This window comes from Bubalus bubalis, chromosome 3 (assembly GCF_019923935.1).
Source record: "Bubalus bubalis isolate 160015118507 breed Murrah chromosome 3, NDDB_SH_1, whole genome shotgun sequence".
NCBI classification, from domain to species: Eukaryota; Metazoa; Chordata; class Mammalia; order Artiodactyla; family Bovidae; genus Bubalus; species Bubalus bubalis.
Genome location: NC_059159.1, coordinates 131,454,283 through 131,471,694, shown reverse-complemented (window position 1 = coordinate 131,471,694; position 17,412 = coordinate 131,454,283). Strand labels below are relative to the sequence as shown.

Sequence of the window (17,412 nt, the reverse complement as noted above, 5' to 3'; positions counted from 1 at the left end):
TAACAAAGTTTATAAATCCTGCAAGTGTTCATTTTAATTTCTTCTACTGAAGAAAGAAAAGAAAAAAATCTTAAGAATACAATATGATAGTTCCAATATATCCAGTTTAATATTTACCTCTATACTGAAATAGCCTCTGTCCACGTAGTCACCCAGAAAGAGGTAGCGTGTATTACTAGGTGATCCTCCAACTTCAAACAACTTCATCAGGTCAAAGAATTGTCCATGAATGTCACCACATACTAGGAGGGAGAAAAGACATAAGGTGAGGTGAAAAATTATGTTTTAGAAGAGAAAGAGCATTACACTATTAAGACCACAGTTTAACTTTTAACTTAAATCATTCTAGCTTTTGACTGGACTGCTTGATAACTGCAGGTAATCTATCAATTTGAAACAGTCCTACTGGAAATATTAGACATTTTAAATTGTATTTCTTCAATGAAAAATAAACACATCAAACAATCATGAGACTGCTCACAATTCCTAGAATAATTATTACACATTTTAGTCGATGATGATTTGTAATCATTCCTCAAACTAGCTCAAATCTGTAGTCATTCCTCAATCTAGCGCAAATCTAAGTACCACCGTGCAGATCCTTCTCATACCCGTGATTGGAGCATCTACTTCTATCATAGTCTTCTCTTGTCTCAGTATGGCAGCCCCATCATTGATTATTTTTAAGGCTACTTCCTCTTCCAGTCGCCCTTCCTTCACCAAATGGTTTTTCAAAACATCAATTTTAGGTTTCCCATTCTCAAATACTTCCTTCAAAGTAAGCCGCTGGGTTGGAGGAAAGGGGACAGCTAGAAAGAAAAGAAAAAAAAAAAATTAAACAGCTGAAGTTATAGAAAACCCCCATAAACATATCACTTTTACATAACAAATTAAGTCTAAAACATCACCATGATTTAACATCCACAGCACCAGAACTACATGGGGAAAAAAACTAAAGATACTATATATTATAGATGATTGATTCTAATTTTTTAGAAGGCCACAAAGTCATTTAAAAGATCTAGAGGTGTATAAATTATGCCTTACATATAAACATGAAACACTTGATTCAGTAAATAAGCTAACAGTGAGACAATGAGTATATTTTTTCTATGAAAAAGTATTCAAAAAGAAACTACGGTTTAAAAAATGAAGGACAAGAAACCACAACACTACTAAAAATGCATTTATTTCCTTCAAAGAACAGACATAATGAAGCCGTGTCTTGGAAGTTTGACTTCAGTTCCTGTTCAGGGGAATCATAAATGTATGATTTTACTACTAATGCAATGTATGATTGTATTATTAATAATACATACACAAGTGTATGTATGTATTATTAAAAGGTGAAAGTGAAAGTCACTCAGTTGTGTCCGACTCTTTGTGACCCCATGGACTATATATAGTCCATGAAATTCTCCAGGCCAGGATACTGGAGTGGGTAGCCTTTCCCTTCTCCAGGGGATCTTCCCAACCCAGGAATCGAACCCAGGTCTCCTGCATTGCAGGCGGATTCTTTTACCAGCTGAGCCTCAAGAGAAGCCCTATTAAAAGGTAGTCGCTTAAAATATTAGTCATAATAAGAACACAACTAACAGAATGGAGCTCTTTCACAAAATAACTTGCTATAGTAACAGAGCACAAACTTGAGAAAAATAGATACGGGAGGCCTAGTTTGGTTTTCTAATCTGGAAATGCTAACAACTAACTTCAGTTTACACTAGATATAAAGATTATATACAATATCACAGTAAATTAGTAACTTGAACAGAAAAATTTTTTTGACATTTTAAAACTGGCTATCATCTCTTCTTTTACCTATCTTTAAAACAGTGTACTTTTAGATTTCCTGTGACCTATAGCCATTAAGTCTATAAACCATACATTTTAAAGAAGAGGTTCATATTATTTCTTTTTCATTTTTGGTCACATGGGATCCAAGTTACCTGACCAGGGATCAAACCTGTGCCCCGTGAACCGGGAGCACAGAGTTCCAACCACTGGACTGCTGGGGAAGTCCCAACAGAGGGGTTCATTTTAATCTGTGCTTATGTCTGATGATTTCACTTCTAGCTTTATGGAAGTGTTATTAAGAACCAACTTCTACAGGCGCTTACACAATTTTTAACTTGCTCTAGCCATACCATTTCGTATTATTCAAAAGTAAAGAAAGTCCTATGGTAGGTTTTGTAATACTCTTGGCTACAACTTGACTCATCTTGCTATTCAAAGCCCACTGAAAGAAATCATAGTAGCTATCCAACCGGCAAATATTACACTGAGACAGGGGATGACATGCTGCTGCTGCTGCTGCTGCTAAGTCGCTTCAGTCATGTCCGACTCTGTGCGACCCCACAGACGGCAGCCCACCAGGCTCCCCCGTCCCTGGGATTCTCCAGGCAAGAACACTGGAGTGAGCTGCCATTTCTTTCTCCAATGCATGAAAGTAAAAAGTGAAAGTGAAATCGCTGTCATGTCTGACTCTTAGCGACCCCATGGACTGCAGCCTACCAGGCTCCTCCATCCGTGGGATTTTCCAAGCAAGAGTACTGGAGTGGGTTGCCATTGCCTTCTCCGGAAGGGGACCACATACACCCCAGTTTACTCAAGACAGTCCTAGATTTCAGCCATTCTCCTAGCATAACTGTTAACAGCATCCCCTTTCACTCTCAAACCACCTCAATTTGGAGGACAAATTTAGTGTTAACTTGTGTGATTCATACAGTATGCCAATATACTATCTTAATAGGATAATCTACATCTATTAAAGGACAAAAATATTATGATGGGTCTTTTATTCATTCATCTAGTGAGTCTATAAAACAGGATAAAGGTTAGTCCTGAACAAGTTTACTTACATTTTTACTAAAATAGCAATGGTACTATGGTTGTGTTAAATAATAATAATAAACCTTTTGTATTTTAGTGATTCTTACTGAAATATTTTCAAATGAAAGTAAATGCTATTTGGGATTTGCTTCAAAATTATGGGAAACATAAGCAACAGTATACAGCAGCAGCAGTCCTGGCAGGCACAGCGTGTGGCATAAGTCCTCTTGGAGGAGGTTGCCATTAGACCCACTACAGAGCCATCAAGCAGGTGACCCATTTTTTCCAGTAGTCGTGTATGGATGTGAGAGGTGGACCATAAGAAAACTGAGAGCTGAAGAACTGATGCTTTCAAACTGTGGTGTTGGAGAAGACTCTTGAGAGTCCCTTGGACTGTAAGGAGATCAAACCAGTCAATCCCAAAGTAGATCAACCGTGAATATTCCTTGGAAGGACTGATGCTGAAGCTGAAGCTCCAATACTCTGGCCACCTGATGTGAAGAGCCGACTCACTAGAAAAGACCCTGATTCTGGGAAAGATTGAGGGCAGGAAGAGAAGGGAGCAACAGAGGATGAGATAGTTAGATAGCATCACTGATTCAGTTGATATGAATTTTGAACAAACTCCAGGAGACAGTGAAGAACGGGGGAGCCTGGTGTGCTGCAATCCATGGGGTTGCAAAGCTCATGTCCACTAAGCGCAGATCATCAGCACCTTCATTCTCAGTCATCACACAGGCACAGTTTACTCGTCTTCGTGTCCTTACTCCCAGCCCCTATGTGGCCACATGGATACAAGGAGTTTAGAATTTCTGAGTGGAAAAAAAGGGGATCTAGAGAAATGCTTCATAAACTGTCTTGGGAACTGCCCCCACCCTAGCACCAACAGGTAGAAAACTAAACTTTGTAAAATGCAGTAAAAATAAACTACTAGAAAAATAATCACAGGCACAGATGTTGTGCTGATGTCGAGCTGCTATGAAAGTTGTTAAATGCTCACCACTCTCTGTACTTACTTCACTTAGCACCAATTGGTGGACACACACTGGTTCACAGACCACACTTTCTAAGTCAGACTGGTTTGGATAAATATGGATTTAGCGGAACAAGAATAAGACTAGAATGAAAACTTAAATATTATGTATATACACGTGTTCAAGCCCAAGTCTGAGTTTTAACAAGTTTCAAACTGCTTTTAATGACGTACAGAATTTCACTGATTAAAAAAATACAATCTAAGCACTTGGACTCTGAAGTTTAAGCTTCTAACATCTTACCCATGCTTTAAACTATGAAGTATTTAAACTGTTATACTGAGGTTTAGTACCTGTATCCTTTCAAGTCATAAATAAACCATATGCCGCCAGACATAGAAGTTCCCCTTCTTCATTTCTGTGGCTGTGTGTTGCCTCTTTATTCCATTTCTAAAGCTATCATCCTTCCAAAACCAAGTCTTAGGACAATTTTTCAATTTTCAAAGAAAAGATACTCAAGTGTAATTACAAGAGTAATAAGTAATTCCAGACATTTTATTTGTTAAAAAAATTATGCTAACCAAAGTAGGCATTTTAATTTTTTTTGTAAATATATATATGTTTTATTGAAGTACAGTTGACTTACAATGTTTCAGGACCAAATTAGGCGTTTTTAAATGAAAGAATCAAAATGTCAGTAGTGCCAGCACTCAAGTTATTGCTTTATTGGTTATTTCATATTGTCACTTGGGGGACTGAGTCCTTTGTTTTTAACATAGGCTCATCATTTTAAAAGCTACAATCCTTATCAACAAGAAAGTAGGGTTAATAGAAGGATTAAAGGGTCTCAAAATGCAAGCATAGAGTTAAAAAAAATTTGACTATGAATCAAAACGTCATTTACCCAGAAATATGATAATTTAGGGGTTAACAAACTACAGTACATTTTTTTTTTGAGGAGAGGAGGTTCTTGTTATTCAAAGATGACTGGTACTAGAAAAGGCCACTTAGGCCTTCCCTGGTGGTACACTGGCTAGGAATCCACCTGCCAATGCAGGAAACAAGGTTCAATCCCAGGTCCGGGAGGATCCCACATGCCATGGAGCAACTAAGCCCATGGGCCACAACTCCTGAGCCCGCGCTCCAGAGCCCACGAGCTGCAGCTACTGAGCCCACGAGCTGCAGCTACTGAGCCCACGAACTGCAGCTACTGGGCCCCCACGCCACAGCTCCTGCACGCTCTCGGGCCTGTGCTCCACAGCTACTAGGACTGCGCTCCACAACTAGAGAAGCCACCACAGTGAGAAACTAGGCAGCAGCTCTTGCTCATCACAACTAGAGAAAGCCCATGCAAAGCAACGAAGATCCAGCGCAACCAAAAATAAATAACAATTAAATAATTGTTTAAAAAAGAACAGGCTACTTAAAGTGTATCCATATTAAAAAAAAAATAGTCATAAAAAATAGTGGAGGGAAATCATTCAGCTTTTTATCTTTAAAAATAAGGGACTTTCCTAGTGGTCCAGTGGCTAAGATTCTGTGCTCCCAATGCAGGGAATTCTGGGTTCAATTCCTGGTCAGGGAACTAGATGCCACATGCCAACTAAAGATCATGTGTGTCAAAACTTAAGACCCAGCACAGCCAAATAAATAAATAAATGAGAAAGTAAAAACTGTAGAAATGATTTTATTTCATAATTAAACTAGCTGCAACATGATTATAAAGGGAGTTGTTTGTACAAATACAGCCAAGAATTTCAACATAAACCTTCTGAAAACTGATGAGCCCTCCAGACTCTTAAATCCAACAGTCTATTTAACATCTATTCAGATGTCTAAGAGGCATGTACAATTTAACATGTTATGGAAACAACCTGTGTGTCCACTGATGGATGAACGAAGACGTTATGGTACATATGTACACAATGGAGTATTATTCAGCCTTAGAAAATGAGAAAGTCTTATAATTTGCAACAGTATGGATGGATTTGAAGGCATCATGCTAAAAGTGAAATATGTCAGGCAGAGAAAGACAAAATTCTGTATGGTAGCACTTACATATGGAATCTAAAAATGAAACAAAACTCATAGAACAGGAGACCAGACTCACAGTTACCAAAGGAGAAGGGTGGGAGGAGGGAGAAATGGAGGAAAGGGGTAGCAAGATACAAATTTTCAGTGAAAAGGTAAATAAGTACTAGGAATGTAATGTACTGTAATGGTAATAGCTAACACTGCTGTATAATATATAAGAAAGTTAAGAGAATAAATCTTAAGAGTTCTCATTGTTGTTATTGTTGTTCAGCTGCTAAGTCATGACGGATTCTTTGCAACCCCATAGACTGCAGTCAGGCTCCTCTGCCCTTCACTATCTCCCTGAGCTTGCTCAAACTCATGTCCATTGAGTCAGTGATGCCATCCAACCATCTCGTCCTCTGTTGCCCACTACTCCTCGTGCCCTCAATCTTTCCTAGCATCTGGGTCTTTTCCAAAGAGTCAGCGGTTCCTTATGTAAGATTATGTAACTCAGAGAATCAAACTTCCACTCATGTACACGTCTTCCATTTCAGTTCCTTCTCAATCCTAAGAAAAGCTTTAATAGAAGGATTTTTTTCACCCCACTGTTAAAACAGAATCATTGTTGACATGGTTGATGACCAAATCCAAATCACATTTTGGACACTTTGCAAGGAATATTACAAAACAAAGCATTTGTCTTTGCCTCATCTCTCTCCTCAAAAGTAGAAGCACAGTAAGTAATAAAACACACTATTTTCATCACCAAGTAAATAGTGATTTTCTGTATTCTTTAATAATTCATATAGTGAGTGCCCAGTCTATTAATGCTTCAGCAGGAAAACACTGCACTGCCTCATATCAGTCTGCACCTTCGGGTGGGACATTTTAGCATTCTAGTCAGTCCCAGGTAATGCCAGTTGTAAAGAATCTGCCAGTGCAGGAGATGTAAGAGGCACAGTCCCATCCCTCGGTCAGCAAGATCCCCTGGTGTAGGAAATGGCAACCCATCCCAGTATTCTTGCCTGGAAAATTCCATGGACAGAGGAGCCTGGCAGGCTACAGTCGATGGGGTCACAAAGAATGGGACATGACTGAGGGACTGAGCACAGTCAGTCTAAGAAGTCAGGAGAAGAGGGGAGAGGAGGCACATGGTGCTCTCTTTCACTCTCTAAGTCTGGAATGTTCTTTAAAGACCTCTTTTCAAAGCACTTTCTTTTTCTGAGCTGCTATTCCCCAGAGGGAGCCAGGGTCATGGTATCTTGTCTCAAGAAGCAAGAGGGAAGTAGAGCCAATGGAAACACCACTGTCCTTGGTCCATGGATGGCATTAAAATATAAGGTAGGGTGAAAACTCAGCTGTCAGGGACTCCGAGGGAGTGAGTCAATTTGAAAAGACAATGGAATTCTCTCTTTTTTTCCCCACAAAATAGTGATCATACATACATACATATATATATATGTGTGTGTGTGTGTGTGTGTGTATGTACATATGCATGTAAAATTTTTAAAATAAAAAACTTATTTATGAATTTAAAATTCGCACAGAATTAACAAAGTCACTTTTAAAGGTTAAGACACAAAAAAACTCCTGGGTGATAATACACCAAATATCTTTTATTTAAAATTGTTAAGTGTCCCAGTGTTAACTCTGTTTAAAAATAAATTCATATAATATGATCTAAATTGTGACTAAATAATCCATTAGACCTGGGCTTCCCTGGTGGGTCAGAGGTTAAAGGATCTGCCTGCAATGTGGGAGACCTGGGTTCAATCCCTGGGTCAGGAAGATCCCCTGGAGAAGGAAATGGCAACCCACTCCAGTATTCTTGCCTGGAGAATCCCATGGACGGAGGAGCCTGGTGGGCTACAGTCCATGGGGTTGCAAAGAGTCGGACACAACTGAGCTACTTCACTTTCACTTTCACTGCATTAGACAAGGCAGTAAAGAAATATACCCAAGTATTAGTGCTAGGTAACAAGATTCTAAATTATCTTATTTTTCCAGCTTGCCTATTTTTTGAATTTTCTCCAATTACCCTGTATCACTTCTATAATCAGAAATATATATATATATAAGAAGTTAGTATATAATTATTTTGTACACTACATGAGCATACTGATATTCTTTTTAGTGAACAATAAAAATTGGAAGAATAGGATGAAAGTACGTGTTTGGACTACAGATGGCTTTTTTTCCCCTCTCTGCTTTGCCCTACATTTTTCCAAGTTTTTATTAAAAAAATTTACTAAAATAAAAATAAGAAATGCCAAAGGCAAAAAAGGCAATCCCGTTGGCAATAACTTTCCCTATGCTAATCAGTTGCATACATAAATAACACTTTTCTCAAATCAGCAGAGCTGTACCCCAAACTGACTCTTAGCAGCGACATTCAAAAATTCAACGTCAAATTGAAGTTACACCTATAAATGACCAAGAGTTACTAAGATGACAAGGAGGAAGCTCTGTGGCTTATGCTTCAAAACACACAAAGGCACTGGAGTGAGTGGGAGACAGACCCCTCAAGATGCCTGGCCCATGGTATCCACATACCTTCTCCCAGTTACTCCATCAAACCACAGTCTAGGTACTGCTGGAAGGAAGGAAGTCTGCAAGCATAAGTAAGTCCCATATCAGATGACCTTAAAATAGGAGATTGTCCAGGTACACCCGACCTAAGCACAGGAGACCTTTGCATCTGGATCTAGAGGTTAGACATAGGAGCTGAGAGATCTGAAGCATGAAAGGGATTTGACATATAAGTTCTCCATCGTTAGCCTGGAGACAGAGGAGGCCACGGAGCAAGGAATGAAGGCAGCCTCCAGGAGCAAGGAGTGGCCCCCAGTTAAAATTAAAGACTTCATTCCTACTACCACAAGGAACTATCAATAACCTGAACGTGCTAATGGTCAGATTCTTCCTCGAGCCTCCACATGTAAACTCACCCTGGTGGGCACTTTGATTTCAGCCTTTGAGCTGTTGAGCAGAGAAGTCTATGCCACGAATGTACCTCTGAGCCACACAACTTTGAGCTAAAAAAAATCATTGTTTTAAGCCACTAAGTTTTTGATAATTTGTTACACAGCAGTGGAAAACTCATATTGAATTCTTGAAGTCAAAGTTTTTTCCTTAGACTGTTCAACAATCACAAATACACTTTTATACACACAAGAAACTAACATGAGACACCTCTCAGAAACGAAACAGAAGTCCCAACTTATAACTGTACTATGACTCATAGGACAGATAAAGTGAGCCAAACCAAACCACAACATACATCACAGACTATCTGAGCTCAAACTTTCTCACACCAGATGTTTCAGATCTGTGTGTTTCAAGATAAGACCTCAGGTAAAGTAATTTAACAGTAACTCTGCATAGACACCAGATCTGATCTAACACTGGAACTTATGAGTTCCAGCAACTTATCAAGTTTACAGATTCTAACCAGCCCTTGCCCAGATTGCAAACTTCCACCCTAAAAATCCAGCAGCAGTCTCTTATCTAACAATAGTATCTATGAGCAGCCTTCCTAACTGCCTCAGAGAAGGTCCCTAGCCCCTCTGGTTCTCACTTGTTCTGTGTGCATGTGCTCGGTTGCTCAGTCATGTCTGACTCTTTGCGCCCCTATGGACTGCAGCCCACCAGGCTCCTCGTGTCCATGGAATCTTTCAGGCAAGAATACTAGAGTGGGTTGCCATTTTCCTCCTCCAGGGGATCTTCCCAAACCTAACTTTTCTTTATAAACAAATCCTTCAGCTGACCTTGTTTCTGGGTACCTCCATGTACCAGTGTAACAGTGTACACTTATGAGGCCACTTGATAACCACCTGCTCAGGGCCACCCTGACTACAGGAGTGTGTTGCCTGAGATCCAGGAATTTTGTCGAGCACTTCAGGGTCAAGGTGACATGTGGGTCTTCTTTCAGTCTTATCGGATTGTACTGTTTGGGAGCAAAATCTGGCTCCTAATTAACAACATTCCCATCACCTGTATGTCTGTTCAGTATCGTGAGTGTCATTCATCTATGAGGAGGTACATAGGCAGAGGACAGACAAGGACCTAAGAAGGGGATCCTCCAGCCAGCCCCAAAGGCTGGTTCAGACAGCCTCTGACAAGTTTGGAAGGTCTCATTAGATGAGTGTCTTTAGATCAACTCTGCACTAGGTCAATTTTTCTAAAACTTCCTAAGGATCTTCCTCAGTCCTTAAAATCCTGAGAAGTGTTTTGTTTCGGTCTACGGGGAGCTGAGGCTCTGACTGGCCCTCAGTTGGTAACAGTTGATCTCTGGTGTCGCTTTGTGTTTTCCAGAGACACGCGGTTGCAAAAGTGCCGTCCTTAATAATCGCTGCAGATCACACTGAGCTTTCTCAGTCTGAGCCTTTGTCTCCTCTGTGCCTCTTCTGCTTCCTTTACATTTTCAGATTATGAATACACTCAATAAATGGCATAATTTCACCAAGGAAAAATTCTGAAATACAAATGGCATCTTGGGGTACTTCTAACATGAACAAAATTATTTGAAAAGCACCTTCAAACAATAGGAAACAGAATTCTGAATACCCAATGCTCTGCATTCTTTAATATGAGGAGACTTCCAAATGCAGTTCAAACTCTAAAACTTGTTTCCTGAAAGAATTCCCAAATGCCAGGAAAAAAGAACATTTACTGAAGGAATCAGGCTTGTATCAATATCCCTGATCTCTATCAATTAGTTCCTATTTTGACGTGTCTAGGAGACATAAGGCTTCCCTGGTGGCTCAGACAGTAAAAAATCTGCCTGCAATGTGGGAGACATGAGTTTGATCCCGGGGTAGGCAAGATCCCTGGACAAGGTCATGGCAACTCATTCCAGTATTCTTGCCTGGAGAAAACCATGGATAGAGGAGCCTGGCGGGCTACAGTCCATGGGGTCGAAAAGAGTCAGATAAAACTGAGTGACTAAGCATAGCACAGGAGATACAAAGAGGCTTTCTTGGTGGTTCAGTGGTAAAGAATCCACCTGCCAATTCAGGAAACACAGGTTCAATCCCTGGGTCAGGAAGATCCCCTGTAGGAGGAAATGGCAACCCATTCCAGTATTCTTGCCTGGAAAATCCCATGAACAGAGGAGCCCGGGGAGACTACAGTCCATGGGGTTGCAAAGAGTCGGACACCAATGAAGTAACTTAGCATTCACACAGGCAGGAGACACAAAACCTGGAAAAGACTAATTGGCATTACCCTAAAGAGAATTTAGAGACCAATTAATCCACAGGCAATAAAAGCCCTTTTAATTTGTAACTCTCTGAAAGTTATAGGATTACTCATTTCTAATACCCTCACAATTCCCCTCTCATTCAACTTTTAACTCTTAACAATTTCTTTTGTTATTGATTTTGAAAGAATGTAAAAGAATGCATGTAAAGACACGGAAATGTGAATGCATAGTATCAGATATGTTTTTGGTTATCTAGAAATAAAGAGAATAATTTTGTATTTTAGAATAAGAAATGTCTGTCTCACCACAAAAAAAAAAAAGGTCATTATACGGTGTTTATATGTTGTCAGCTAACACCACTGTGGTAAATAACCATTTTGCAGTATATAAGTATATCAAATTAACACATTATACACCTTAAACTCACATAATGATATACATCAATTTTATCTTAATAAAGCTGGGGGGGGAATTTCTGGTTGTATCAAAAATGACAGAGTATAGCTATAGATAAATTAGACAGTAGATCTTTTCTACTTTATTAAGGTTATTAATAAAGGTAGAAAGTCTGAGAACTGGTATATTTTATTTGTCTGCTGCTGCTAAGTCGCTTCAGTCGTGTCCAACTCTGTGCGACCCCATAGACGGCAGCCCACCAGGCTCCGCCGTCCCTGGGATTCTCCAGGCAAGAACACTGGAGTGGGTTGCCATTTCCTTCTCCAATGCATGAAAGTGAAAAGTGAAAGTGAAGTCGCTCAGTCGTGTCCGACTCTTAGCGACCCCATGGACTGCAGCCTACCAGGCTCCTCTGTCCATGGAATTTTCCAGGCAAGAGTACTGGAGTGGGATGCCATTTGTCTGGGTTTGTACAAAAACAAAACAACCTTTGACGAGAGAAAGAAAATACATCAGAATTTCTGACAAAACTGGTCAAATGTGAGGGATTTATTATAAAGGAATAAAGGCTTATAAATCCTTTTAATGTAAATGCTTTCAGGAGTAATAAATAAAGGAAAACTAGAATTTGATTTTCTTTCTATTAAAAGGGCAAAGTTATTCTGTGCCTAGAAGACATTCCTTAAATCCTTAAATTAAAGCATCCTGTTAATTCTGTGCTTTTTTTTCTTTTAACAAACTTGTAAGTCGTCTTTTTTTTACATTCCTTACTTTTAGAAAAAAGATGACATTCCTAAAAAACAGTGTCACTTATTGCTGTATTTTTAAATATACTGCCTTTAACTACTCCTCACCTTTGGATAGTCACAACTGGTATTTTGTCACACAACAATTCCCTTCGATTTTGTTCTACTCCAAATTCAGAACAATAAAACTGTAAAGCCGCCTACAATACCTTTGAGTCTACCCAATTAAAGGACCATTAGGTTACACAAAGATTTGATCCTTTACCTTATTAAAAATATTTTTAAAGGATTAACAGAAATTATTAGCTCTGTTTGGCATTCTCCAACTTTTAATTAACTCAAAACTATTGTGAGAGCTCTTTGCTTTATTAAAATGGGGTAAAAAGAAAAAAAAAAATCTGACAAATGAAAAGAGTTCAACCTTCAGCCTTCCTAAGTTAATGTTGTATTAATTTAAAATGTGTTAAAGTAGATATGCTTCAATGTTTGTTTATCTTTCAGATTAAAGACTGACACAATAGCTATCGACAAAAGATTTATCTCTAGGTTTAAATAAGCTTGTATTGGTGACATTCCTCATACATTTTATAGGATAAATCAAAAGGCTTGGATATTTGTCAATATCCTCTCTGTTCAAGACATATTCTTACTTTAAGAATACTCAATGACTGACTCTTTATGAAACTGATTATGTACTTTAACAGAAGATTCCACTCTCTTCCATTCTGATAAGGCTGGTTAATGGTTAATATAATAAATGAATAAATAAAGCCTGTAGACTCACACCTACAAGGAGTTTCTGCTTCTTCCTTACATTCACCTAAAGTTCCAGCTATAATCTAAAGATCAACAGTTAACCTTGGGGAGACATGTCAGAAGAACTTTGGTAACGGTACGTATCATGTACTTGTAACGATTAACACTACATGGAACAAATTAACTACGCGTACTGCTGACATCATTGCTATGGCCAGACACTGTGTCTGAGTTAGGATTTCCAGAACTGTTTTGGTCCAAAAGCAGAAGATAACGTGAATAGACCATTTATGTCCAAAATCAACAGAACACAATCTCTCCGATGCCAGGAGCCACTGATTACCATGCACATTCCATGATTTTGCCCTTTATTTTCTTGGATATTTTCTTCTGTCTCAAAATTCTAGACTGTCAGTAAACACCCTGCCCTTTATTCTTAGTACTACCAAGACCTTTATCCTTGATAATCAACAAATGCAGGACTAATTCCTCAGACACTGGGAAAGGTAAATAATCCATATCCAAATTAAAGGGGAAAAAATGACTTGGTTACCATAGGAAGATCCAGATAGATATGAAATATATGAGACATTATCTCAAGTTTTAACAATAATTATTGAAGTTTTGTCTGTTACAGATGCCATGTGTGTGGTCTCCAGAGTCTTAAATAATGCATTCAGTCATTATCACGCCAAGTGACTCTGACTCAAAAGGGGTGGGATAGGGGGGTGGGAGGGAGGCCCCAGGGGGAAGGGATATATGTATACATATAGCTGATTCAAGATGTACAGCAGAGACTAACAAAACATTGTAAAACAATTATATTCCAATAAAATAAATAAAAACAAACAAAAAAATCATCTAAGAAAAAGAACAAAATGGCTTGGTGTTTACAGAGGTCAAAATTACTACCATCAAAAGCTTGATAAACACTCACAACCTCTCTTATGGCACAGATCTTTACTGATCACTCCTAAATGGTAAATCCTCCAGTTTAGTTAAAAAATGATCAGAAGCAAAGAGTGAAAATTGAAACAGAAACCACAAATTGTTCCCAAACTCTCAGAAAAAACACTATGACTTAAAAGTCAGATAAAGTGAACCAAATCAAACCACAATGTGCACTACAGACTATCTAAAGTCTTTTTTTTTTTTTTTTTTTTGACATTAGCTCATTATGTATGTTCCAGTACTACACAGAAACTGATCTGACAAAAACACCTCAGGGACTCAGGTGTACTAAAGATAAAATCACTGACCATTCCAGCAAGTCAACTACATCACATAGTGTAGCCAGTCCCTGCCCAGACTACTAACTTCCACCCTAAATTCACTCTATGACCAATCTCTGCTTTGAAAATTCTGTGTATCTTCTTTTCTAATTCCCTCCTTCTGAGATGCTCCACCAGTTATTCTAGTACATGTTATTCCTTGCTGCAACAAGCTAAGTGTAACTTCATTTTGATAGGATATAGATGTGCTCCTGGTGGTCTCTGGTAACAGGCTTTAACCTCCCCAAGACAGGGAACTGGTGGCCTAGAATCAGGGATAGGAAGAAGACTTTTATTACACACCTTTTAAAAGTTTATACCATATTATTGTATTACTCACCTAGAGACAGACATCTTGGAGTGCAAAGTCAAGTAGGCCTTAGGAAGCATCGCTAAGCTAGTAAAGGTGATGGAATTCCAGCTGAGCTATTTCAAATCCTAAAAGATGATGCTGTTAAAGTGTGGCACTCTATGCCAGCAGATATGGAAAACTCAGCAGTGGCCATAGGACTGGAAAAGGTCAGTTTTCATTCTAATCTCAAAGAAGGGCAATGCCAAAGAATGTTCAAATTCTACCACACAATTGCACACATCTCACATGCTAGCAAAGTAATGCTCAAAATTGTCCAAGCTAGGCTTCAACAGTACGTGAATGGAAAACTTCCAGATGTTCAAGCTGGATTTAGAAAAGGCAGAGGAACCAGAGATCAAATTGCCTAACATCCACTGGATCACAGAAAAAGCAAGAGAATTTCACAAAAACATCTACTTCTGCTTCATTGACATGCTAAAGCCTTTGACTGTATGGATCACAACAAACTGTGGAAAATTCTTCAAGAGATGGGAATACCGGACCACCATACCTGCCTCTTGAGAAATGTGTATGCAGGTCAAGAAGCAACAGTTAGAATTGGACATGGAACAAGAGACTGGTTCCAAATTGGGAAAGGAGTACGTCAAGGCTGTATATTGTCACCCTGCTTATTTAATTTATATGCAGAGTACATCACGCAAAATGCTGGTCTGGATGAAGCACAAGCTGGAATCAAGGTTGCCAGGAGAAATATCAATAACCTCAGATATGCAGATGACACCACCCTTATGGCAGAAAGCAAAGAAGAACTAAAGAGCCTCTTGATGAAGGTGAAAGAGGAGAGTGAAAAAGCTGGCTTAAAACTCAACATTCAGAAAACGAAGATCATGGCATCTGGTCCCGTCACTTCATGGGAAATAGATGGGGAAACAGTGGAAACAGTGTCAGACTTTATTTTGGGGGGCTCCAAAATCACTGCAGATGGTGACTGCAGCCATGAAATTAAAAGACGCTTACTCCTTGGAAGAACACTTATGACCAACCCAGACAGCATATTCAAAAGCAGACACATTACTTTGCCAACAAAGGTCCGTCTAGTCAAGGCTATGGTTTTTCCAGTGGTCATGTATGGACGTGAGAGTTGGACTGTGAAGAAAGCTGAGCGCTGAAGAACTGATGCTTTTGAATTGTGGTGTTGGAGAAGACTCTTGAGAGCCCCTTGGACTACAAGGAGATCCAACCAGTCCATCCTAAAGGAGATCAGTCCTGGGTGTTCATTGGAGGGACTGGTGTTGAAGCTGAAACTCCAATACTTTGGCCACCTGATGCAGAGAGCTGACTCATTTGAAAAGACCCTGATGCTGGGAAAGTTGAGGGCAGGAGGAGAAGGGGATGACAGAGGATAAGATGGTGGCATCATTGACACAATGGACATGGGTTTGATGGACTCTGGGAGTTGGTGATCAACTGGGAGGCCTGGTGTGCTGCGGTTCATGGGGTCGCAAAGAGTCGGACACGACTGAGCAACTAAACTGAACTGAAGTCATCTGCACTAAATCCTAGATTAACTTTAGGGTATAGCTCCCTTAACTTCTTTTTTAAAAATAAGCTTTATTGAGGTGTATTTAGGAACAGTAAACTGTATCCACTAATGTGCACAATTCGATAAATATGACACGTTTCCGTTTGTCAAACCACAGCCACAATCAAGATATGAAACATTTCCATTACGCTTGAAAAGACCCTCTCCTCTGCCTCCCAGCACCAGACAACCACTGCTCTACTTTGTCACTACACATGAATTTTGCACTTTTTATTTTTGTATGAATGGAACGGTCCAGTGCATAGTTTTTTGTGTGTCTGGTATTTTTCGTTAACATAGTGGTTTTGTGAGTCACCTGCGCTGTTGCATATATCAGTAGTTTGTATCTTTTTATTGCTGACTAGACTCCACTGTGAGGATTTACCATGAGGTCGTTCCTTTACCCATTGAATACTTCCTGGTTTGGGCTATTATGACAGAAGCTGCTATAAACATTTGTGTACAAATCTTATTTTCATTACTCTTGGGTAAATACCTAGGGGTGGAGTGCCAGAAACGTAAGGCAGGTGTATAATTAACATATGAAGAGACTGTCGAGCAATTTTCCCCAAGGACTTTTACAACTTTACATTCCCACCAACAGTGCCTGAGAGTTTGTCACTCCACATCCTTGTTAAAACTTGATAGCTGTCCCTTCAATTCAGCCATTCTAATGGGTGTGTCGTGGCAGTTCATTGTGATTTTAATTTGTACTTCTTTAATAGCTAATGATATCAAATATCTTCTTGTCTACTACTGGCTATTTATATATCTTCATTTGCGACTTGTCTGTTCAAATCGTGTCCATTTTTAAATTTTGCTGGTTGGCTTACCAGTGAGTTGTTAAGTTCTTTATATATTCTTAATAAAAGTCCTTTGTAAGACACACCTAGAGTGAGTATTTTCTCCCAGTCCAAGGCTTGTCTTTCATTCTCTTAACAAAACATATTTAGAAAAACAAAAGATTTTAATTTTGATGAAGTCCAATTAGCAGTTTTTATAGTTCTTGCTTTTTGTGACTTAAGAAAACTTTGTCTACCCCAAGGTCAAAAGATTTCTTCTAGGTTTTCTTTTCAGTTCAGTTCAGTCACTCAGTCGTGTCTGACTCTTTGTGACCCTACCGACTGCAGCATGCCAGGCTTCCCTGTCCATCACCAACTTCCTGGAGCTTACTCAAACTCATGTCCATCAAGTCGGTGATGCCATCCAACCATCTCATCCTCTGTCATCCCATTCTCCTCCTGCCTTCAAACTTTCCTAGCATCAGGGTCTTTTCCAGTGAGTCAGTTCTTTGCATCAGATGGCCAAAGTATTGGAGTTTCAGCTTCA

At 39.3% G+C, this 17,412-nt stretch overlaps 1 protein-coding gene across 6 annotated transcripts in view; it reads right to left on the bottom strand.

Moving 5' to 3' along the window:
- The window catches only part of PPP3CC (protein phosphatase 3 catalytic subunit gamma), an 80,752-nt gene that overhangs the window by 45,958 nt on the left and 17,382 nt on the right, over window positions 1–17,412 (bottom strand). For all 6 annotated transcript variants that reach the window (XM_044940122.2, XM_044940121.2, XM_025279180.3 and 3 more), the window contains exons 2-3: window positions 612–809; window positions 118–242 (exon numbers count right to left, since the gene is read on the bottom strand). In XM_044940122.2, the coding sequence (XP_044796057.1) occupies window positions 118–242; window positions 612–809 (323 nt within the window). The remainder of the gene's footprint in view (window positions 1–117; window positions 243–611; window positions 810–17,412) is intronic.